General features: G+C 50.2%; 1 protein-coding gene across 1 annotated transcript; it reads right to left on the bottom strand.

The window, feature by feature from the left end:
• Positions 1–4553: 4553 nt before the first annotated feature.
• Positions 4554–8274, bottom strand: LOC135887408 (zinc finger protein 436-like; the record flags this gene model as incomplete). The annotated part of the gene is made up of 5 exons (XM_065415176.1): positions 8241–8274; positions 6796–6909; positions 6186–6481; positions 5173–5780; positions 4554–5088 (listed from the first exon to the last, which is right to left on the bottom strand). Coding segments are annotated over exons 1-5 (1587 nt in total), but the record flags the coding sequence as incomplete, so codon positions are not given.
• Positions 8275–9450: the final 1176 nt, after the last annotated feature.

The following is a 9450-nucleotide window of genomic DNA, read 5'->3' as shown; positions in this document are numbered from 1 at the left end:
TCTGCATATACTCCAAGACAATGCGCGTGGTGTTCATAGTGCTCATAATTGCCGTGGTGATCTGAGCGGGCTCTATGATCCCAGTGCTATGGCGTCTGGGTTTGAAAAAAGGCGCGAAACTATTGTCTGACGGAGGGAAGGAGAGAGAGAGGGGCGAGTGAGGACATGGCTTACAGGTAATTAAAATCAACATGGGTGGCTGTGCATCAGGAAGAAACACTAAAAACTGTCACACAGAATGGCCCCCCCCAAAGATTGAACTCAAACCCCTGGGTTTAGCAGGCCGTGGATTTCATGGAGGGACGGGGAAGCAAATGAATACAGAACAAATCTGGTCCATTACTGTTTGGATCCACTCCATCTATCTTTTACATCTAAGGCTGGGTGCAGACGGTGCAGCATGACTGATAGCCGTCGGCATCTTCTGGGTGCTCAGCAGAATATGCTGTACTACGACTGGTAGCCATGATCGTCAAGACGGTGCAATAGGACTGCCGGCAGGACTGAGTTTCCAGGAGACAAAGCATGTCTGCCAAGGCACATCTGACCGAACTCACTGAGAAGTATGACAACGATGAATATCAGTCGTAATACACCATCAGCTGCCAAAAGGCAAGGAGCTGCTGCTGTATAGCAATGAAGCCCCACGTCTGCCAGCACCCAGATAGCCGATGACAGCTACCAGTCATACTGCACCGTCTACTGCCAAAAGGCAATTAGCTGCTGCTGTGTAGCAATGCAGTACCACGTCTGCCGGCACCCAGATGACATATGGTGACGGTGAGCTGAGCTGAGCGGGCTCCATGCTTGCTGTGGTACGTCGTCTGCACAGGTAACCCAGGTAACCCAGGCAAAAAGGCGCGAATTGATTGTCTGCCGTTGCTCTGACGGAGGGGGAGGGGCCTGATGACATGTACCCAGAACCCCCCGCGACACTGTTTTTGCATCATCAGGCACTGGGATCTCAACCCAGAATTCCAATGGGAGGCGGAGACTGCGGGAACTGTGGGGTAGCTACCCACAGTGCAACGTGCTGGAAGTTGACACTAGACTCGGTAGCCTCGGTACTGTGGACGCGGTCCGCCGACTTAATGCACTTAGAGCATTTTACATAGGGACACACACAATCGACTTTATAAAAACGATTTCTATAAAACCGGCTTCTATAAATTCGACCTAATTTCATAGTGTAGACATACCCTAAGCAAATACTGGCCACTTAGCACTTAGCTGGTGTGCAGGTGCCATTGTCTCTGGGGAGCTCGTCTGTGGGCGTTTTCCAGCTTTACAGCATCTAACAAACATACAGCAAACTCTCAGAGCTCCATGGACAGTGCTGACAGACATATTTTAATGGGACACTAATATTCAGCAGGCGATGACTTTTCCTATAATACCTCACCAAACATACTTTGGAGAAGATTTATCATTTTGTAAATGTGGTGCCCATAAGAGTGTAGACCAGTGGTTCTCAGATGTGTTTCATTGCCCCTCCCTTCTTTGTGTCTGTGGTTATATACGCCCCCACCCTTAAAAGCACATATATCACCACCCAGCTCTAAAGGCAGAGTAGTTGCTGGCGATGTGCACAGCTCTGAAGGTCTCCAGTAGCAGCACAGAAGTTAGGGTGGCCACGTGAAAAGTGATATTCATCAATATCGCTGTTCACAGCAGACTTATCACCCCATTGCCACCCCTACTTCTGTGCTGCTGCTCCACCTGGTTTTCACAGCCTAAGCATTGATCCCCAACTCCCAGCTAGGCCTGTTCCTTCTTCATGAGCCCCAGCCAACTGGGGCCGACAGCCAGTGCTCTTTAAAAAAAAACCAAACAACCCACACAGATCACGCCTCCCGTGACACATTCCTGTGCCTCCATTGGGAGCTCTGCCCACACTTTGAGAATTGCTAGTGCATAGAGTCACCGTGGGGATTGGTAGCGAATATGGTAACTCCTGCTCCTTTCCGTCTCCAGGATCCCCAGAGAAAATGTCCGAGAAGGAGAGCGGAACAGATCCGATTAAAAGTAACTTTGCAAATCACATTTTGGTGATTTCAGCTATAAACATTCCCTCCATCCTTCAGCCCCCACCCCCAGCGAATTCAATGAGACTGAGCTGGAATTGGGCAGGTGGCATGGGCAACGGGTATAATCGCTGAATTATTGATTCCTGAATTAACAGAATACAAGAACCCTTTGGATAGCTAAACATAGATTACTACAGTTACCCCTCTTAGAATTATAGAATATCAGGGTTCGAAGGGACCTCAGGAGGTCATCTAGTCTAACCCCCTGCTTAAAGAAGGACTAATCCCCAACTAAATCATCCCAGCCAGGTATTTGTCAAGCCTGACCTTAAAAACCTCTAAGGAAGGAGATTCCACCACCTCCCTAGGTAACCCATTCCAGTGCTTCACTACCCTCCTAGTGAAAAAGTTTTTCCTGATATCCAACTTAAACTTTCCCCACTGCAACTGGAGACCATTACTCCTTGTTCTGTCATCTGGTACCACTGAGAACAGTCTAGATCCATCCTCTTTGGAACCCCCTTTCAGGTAGTTGAAAGCAGCTACCAAATACCCCATCATTCTTCTTTTCTGTAGACTAAACAATCCCCGTTCTCTCAGCCTCTCCTCATAAGTCATGTACTCCAGCCCTCTCATCATTTTTGTTGCCCTCTGCTGGACTCTTTCCAATTTTTCCACATCCTTCTTATAGTGTGGGGCCCAAAACTGAACACAATATTCCAGATGAGGCCTCACCAATGTTGAATAGAGGGGAATGATCATGTCCCTCGATCTGCTGGCAATGCCCCTACTTGTACAGCCCAAAATGCCGTTAGCCTTCTTGGCAACAAGGGCACACTGTTGACTTATATCCAGCTTCTCATCCACTGTAACCCCAGGTCCTATTCTGCAGAACTGCTGCCTAGCCATTTGGTCCCTAGTCTGTAGCAGTGAATGGGATTCTTTCATCCTAAGTGCATGACTCTCCACTTATCCTTGTTGAACCTCATCAGATTTATTTTGGCACAATCCTCTAATTTGTCTACGTCCCTCTGTATCCTATCCCTACCCTCCAGCGTATCTACCACTCCTCCCAGTTTAGTGTCATCTGCAAACTTGCTGAGGGTGCAGTTCACGTCATCCTCCAGATCATTAATGAAGATACTGAACAAAACCGGCCCCAGGACCGACCCTTGGGGCACTTCACTTGATACCGGCTGCAAACTAGACATGGAGCCATTAATCACTACCCCTTGAGCCAGTCGATCTAGACAGCATTCTACCCACCTTATAGTCCATTCATCCAGACTATACTTCTTTAACTTGCTGGCAAGAATACTGTAGGAGATCATATCAAAAGCTTTGCTAAAATTAAGTAATAACACATCCACTCCTTTTCTCTCATCCACAGAGCCAGTTATCTCATCATAGAAGGCAATTAGGTTACTCAGACATGATTTGCCCTCTTCTTCCAAATCTTTAAAAATACACATTTACATTTCAAACTCTAGCTTATCTAAAGTGGACACACTTTTATAATCTCTCTATAATTTTGACCCTGAGTCAATTACATGCAAGTTTCTTAACCCTTCCTTGCCATGTGTCACAGAAGTTTAGTTCCTGTGTGGATTCTTCCATGCTTAATGAGGTCAAACCTCCATATGAAACCTTTCCCACAGTCCAAGCACTTGTGGGGTCTCGCTCCTGTGTGGATTGCCTGATGGTGAACAAGGTTTGACCTCACTTTGAAACTTTTCCCACAGCCCAAGCACTTGTGAGGTCTTTCTCCTGTGTGTAATGCCTGATGATTAACAAGGTCTGACCTTTGTATGAAACTTTCCACACAGTCAAAGCACTTGTAGGGTCTCTCTCCTGTGTGGATTGTCTGATGGTAAACAAGGTGTGACCTTCTTATGAAACTTTTCCCACAGTCCAAGCACTTGTGGGGTCTGTCTCCTCTGTGTAATGCCTGATGACGAACTAGGTGTGACCTCTTTATGAAACTTTTCCCACAGTCCAAGCACTTGTAGGGTCTTTCTCCTGTGTGGATTGCCAGATGTTGAATAAGGTCTGACCTTTGTATGAAACTTTTCCCACAGTCCAAGCACTTATGGGGTCTCTCTCCTGTGTGGAGTATCTGATGATTAACAAGGTTTGACTTTCTTATGAAACTTTTCCCACAGTCCAAGCACTTGTGGGGTCTTTCTCCTGTGTGGATTGCCTGATGTTGAACAAGGTCTGACCTTTGTATGAAACTTTTCCCAAGTCCAAGCACTTATGGGGTCTCGCTCCTGTGTGTAATGCCTGATGTTTAACAAGGTGTGACCTTCTTATGAAACTTTTCCCACAGTCCAAGCACTTGTGGGGTCTTTCTCCTGTGTGGATTGCCTGATGTCTAACATGGTCTGACCTTTGTATGAAACTTTTCCCACAGTCCAAGCACTTGTGGGGTCTCGCTCCTGTGTGGATTGCCTGATGGTGAACAAGGTTTGACCTCACTTTGAAACATTTCCCACAGTCCAAGCACTTGTGGGGTCTCGCTCCTGTGTGTAATGCCTGATGTTGAACAAGGTTTGACTTTCTTATGAAACTTTTCCCACAGTCCAAGCACTTGTGGGGTCTTTTTCCTGTGTGGATTGCCTGATGTTGAACAAGGTGTGACCTTCTTATGAAACTTTTCCCACATTCCAAGCACTTGTGGAGTCTTTCTCCTGTGTGGATTGCCTGATGTTGAACAAGGTCTGACCTTTGTATGAAACTTTTCCCACAGTCCAAGCAATTATGCGGTCTCTCTCCTGTGTGGAGTGCCTGATGATTAACAAGGTTTGACTTTCTTATGAAACTTTTCCCACAGTCCAAGCACTTGTGGGGTCTTTTTCCTGTGTGGATTGCCTGATGTTGAACAAGGTCTGACCTTTGTATGAAACTTTTCCCACAGTCCAAGCACTTATGGGGTCTCGCTCCTGTGTGTAATGCCTGATGTTTAACAAGGTGTGACCTTCTTATGAAACTTTTCCGACAGTCCAAGCACTTGTGGGGTCTTTCTCCTTTGTGGATTTCCTGATGACGAACTAGGTGTGACCTTCTTATGAAACTTTTCCCACAGTCCAAGCATGTGTGGGGTCTCTGTCCTGTGTGGATTGCCTGATGTCTAACATGGTCTGACCTTTGTATGAAACTTTTCCCACAGTCCAAGCACTTGTGGGGTCTCGCTCCTGTGTGGATTGCCTGATGGTGAACAAGGTTTGACCTCACTTTGAAACATTTCCCACAGTCCAAGCACTTGTGGGGTCTCGCTCCTGTGTGGATTGCCTGATGTTGAACAAGGTTCGACCTCTCCATGAAACTTTTCCCGCAGTCTGAGCACCTGTGGGGTCTCTCTCCTGTGTGTAATGCCTGATGGCGAACTAGGTGTGACCTCTGTATGAAACTTTTCCCACAGTCCAAGCACTTGTGGGGTCTTTCTCCTGTATGGATTGCCTGATGTTGAACAAGGTCTGACCTTTGTATGAAACTTTTCCCACAGTCCAAGCACTTATGGGGTCTCGCTCCTGTGTGGAATGCCTGATGTTTAACAAGGTGTGACCTTCTTATGAAACTTTTCCCACAGTCCAAGCACTTGTGGGGTCTCTCTCCTGTGTGGAGTGCCTGATGTTTAACAAGGTTTGACTTTCTTATGAAACTTTTCCCACAGTCCAAGCACTTGTGGGGTCTTTCTCCTGTGTGGATTGCCTGATGTTGAACAAGGTCTGACCTTTGTATGAAACTTTTCCCACAGTCCAAGCACTTATGGGGTCTCACTCCTGTGTGTAATGCCTGATGTTTAACAAGATGTGACCTTCTTATGAAACTTTTCCCACAGTCCCAGCACTTGTGGGGTCTTTCTCCTGTGTGGATTGCCTGATGACGAACTAGGTGTGACCTTCTTATGAAACTTTTCCCACAGTCCAAGCACTTGTGGGGTCTCTCTCCTGTGTCGATAGCCTGATGTCTAATTATTTGTGTCTTCAAAATGAAACATTTTCCCCACTCGAGGGATTGACAGGTTTTCTCTCCAGTGTGGCTGCTCCCATGGTTATTAAGATCTGAGAGCTTATTGAAGCTTTCCCCATCGTCCAAGCATTGAAGGGGTTTCTCTCCAGTGTAGATTGTCTGATGTATCTCAAGCTGTGATCTCACAATGAATTCTTTCCCACACTGAGGGTAGTACCCGGGTGTCTCTTCCTTGGGATTTGTCTGCTGTGCTCTGGGATCCTTGTCTCCTTCCCCACCGTTAATAGATTCATCCACTCTCTTCCCAGGGTGGTTTTCCAGAAGCCTCTCTGACCTGTGCCAGTTTTCCCAGGCCTCTTCCTGCTCCAAGCACTGGGAAAAAGTCCCTTCACCTCTTCCCACGAAGGTCCCCTGCAGTTCCACTTCCCCGGGAACTTCCTCATGATGATTCCCCTGCTCATTCTCACTCCCTCGCTCAGCACCTGCTGGGAGAGATACAATCCAGACAGGAGTCATTGTGCTGGGGAGAAAGAGGAATAACACCGAGGGCAAACCCAACACAAAGACTGAGTAATTGAACTCTGCCTCCACATCCCACCCAAAGTCACAGGGAAAGAAAGCTGGGAAGCGAACTCCTGCAGAGAAGAGGCTGAGTGGAATGGTGTGAGCTATATCTGATGACTGCAGCCCTGTCCTCGCTGAGACGAGGAAGAACTGAGGGCGCTTACTCACACTATATTTTGGGATTCTCAACTTATTCTTTCATTCCCTAGATTGTTTCTGGGTCAATCCTCACCTCTACGGGTGTATCTCGGAAGCCTTCTTTCCTTGCAGTCCCGGAGATCGGGCACCCACGGCTCTTCCCCTCGTTCCAGCCGGGCGATCAGCTCAGGTTTGGGAAACGGGAATCCTGTGCAGAGGGTGGAATCAGACCAGATCAGGGTGCATGGAGCATTGGTGGAATATTTGTCAGAAAGGACATTCCATGAATGGAACCTGTCCTTGTGCTCTGCTGGAGGAACGTGGAATCCAAGAGGATGGGTAAACGGTCACTGAGCCCGCTTGCGCATAGGAAGTTGTCTGGGGAGGTGAGTTGAATTATTACTACACCCTCACTAGGTGCTCCCAGGATCTGTGCACTCAGGGGGCCTTGCTGACTCACACATAGCTCTGGAGTTAAACCCCTGCCTCTTTCTAAACCTGAAGAGCCCAGAGCCCTCCCCATGGCTGGAGCTAGTCCCAAGGAGGGAGGTGAACAGGGATTGTATGTGCAGCCGAGAAACAACACAGACAATGCTGGATTTATGCCCCTTTGAAAGCTGGAGGGGTGGGGATGGTTTAGCTTGTCCATTGGGTTTTGACACCCATGTCCCACTGGAGAGGGCACGGAGATGCAAGTCTCTCTCACATGGCAGCTGTGCATTATGGAACCACTCGCCTCCGATCTAACTGACCAGGGAAGAACCTGACCAGATTCATACACGCAGACCCCACAGCTTCTAGTTAGGATGACCAGATAATATCGGGACAGTCCCGATTTTAGGGGATTTATCCCGTGCCCCGACCTTACATCGGTCGGGAAGCACTTTCTCCCGATATCTGGGGACCATCTGGTGGAGGACGCAAGCCGGCGCCACTCACCTCTTCTTCCTGGTCCCTGGAGCAGCACAGCTGAACTCCCGGCACTCACCCACCGGCCGGCAGGAGCCTGCAGAGTGCTTCAGCCCCACTCCCCAGGCACGCACAGAGGCGGCAAGGAGGTCTCCGCTGCGTGCTGCAGGGGCAGGGCTTGTAGGCGCCGGCAGCGGGCAGAGAGCCCACCCGCTCCTGCCCCCCTGAACCCGACCCGCACGACCTTAGGAGCCAGAGGGACATGACCTGCCTGCTGGATGCTTCCTGGGAGCCGCTCCAGATAATTCTAGCACTTCTGGGACTCACCTGGCCCCTGGCGGGTCCCTCTGGCTGGGGGAGGGGCTCTGCGTGCTGCCCCCCTCCCTCCCTGACGGGGGAGGTAGAGATGGAATGGAGGCAAGCTGGTGTGGGGGAGGGGGGGCAGGGCGTGGAGCCATCGGTGGGTTCTCAGCCCTCACCAATTTTTCCTGTGCTCCGGCGGTTTTCTTTGTTTTGCTCCACCGCTGGCTTGTTTTTTGTTTTTTGCTTCCCCACCCCCACGTCCTGATATTTCACCTCTGTCATCTAGTCACCCTACTTCTAGTATCTGAGGGGACAGGAATCCCTTACCCAGCGAGGTCACCGTCTCGTAGTTCTCCTGCATGACGTCCCTGTAGAGGGCTCTCTGAGTGGGGTCCAGCAGAGCCCCCTGCCCCTGGGTGAAATACACAGCCACCTCCTCGAAGGTCACCGGCATCTGAAACAACAAGAGTCCCCCACTCAGCACCTGCTGCTCCAGCCACAATCTCGCTAGTCACGTGGAAGGAAGGATAAAGAAATGGAAGCTCTGGGAGGGCCAGAGTAGCAGAATCCGACCCCCACCCTGCTCAGAGCAGCCAGGAGGCTTCAGGGGGTGGGAGAAGGTGAGAGCTCCTTGTCCCCCCAGCACACAGAGCAGGGCAGGGTCTTCTCCTTTCCCACACACCTGCCAGCCACAGGCTGATACGGGAAGCAGAGCTCTGAGCCGGGGACAGGGACAGGAATCCAAACAGCTTCCCTTCATATTTCACAGCAGCCTCAGGCTAGTGGGGTCTCACTCCAGCACTGGGAGCCTTGAAAATGTTCCCAGCCCTGTGCAGGGGGGTTGTATCCTGTTTGAGAAATGGGGGAATGTCCCATCTCCCCTCCCCCGTTACCAACGGGCCCACTCAGAAAATCAGCAGGTTTATCACACCTTGTCTCTGCCCTGCCCCTGCCCAGGAGCTCCCTGAAAATCCCCTACCTGAGCTGGCTCCATCACAGACATTTCCCTTCCCTGTCTCCTGGAAGACGGGCCCATGTGAGGCAAAAGGTGGACGTGATTCCTCAGCCTGTCGGGGCAAGAGAGGCGATGGGGGAGGTTACAGAAGGGGCTTCAGTCCATGTCACACCCCGGTTCCCCGCCAGGCTCTTCAGACCCTCCCAGTAACAGCATCTCTGAGCCAAATGCTAGAAAAAAAGCAGAACTAAAGGGGCCACTTTAGGGGATTTCCCCACACCGCCGTGTAAACTCCTCTCCCTTAGGAGCAGCAGGAGCCCTCTGATGGCATCACCTAAACAGTAAGCTGCCCTGGACTCCTACAGCAGCCCCCAGGGACAGGCAGGCAGAAGCTGAGCCCATTGGCCCATCCACACTCCCTGCCTGCCCAAAGCAGCAGTGACTCCGGTGTGGCTGAGATGTGAATCCTGCCCAGAAATCAGACCAGGGCCCTGGGAGACCCCAAAACTCATGAGACACAGTGACAGAGCCAACCAGCATGGGTGTGTGTGACAATAACACACTGGGGGCAGGGTGTGGGTG

The sequence above is a fragment of the Emys orbicularis genome, chromosome 13, assembly GCF_028017835.1.
Source record: "Emys orbicularis isolate rEmyOrb1 chromosome 13, rEmyOrb1.hap1, whole genome shotgun sequence".
NCBI classification, from domain to species: Eukaryota; Metazoa; Chordata; order Testudines; family Emydidae; genus Emys; species Emys orbicularis.
Note: the sequence above shows the minus strand (reverse complement) of the source record. Positions and strands in the feature narration are given on the sequence as shown.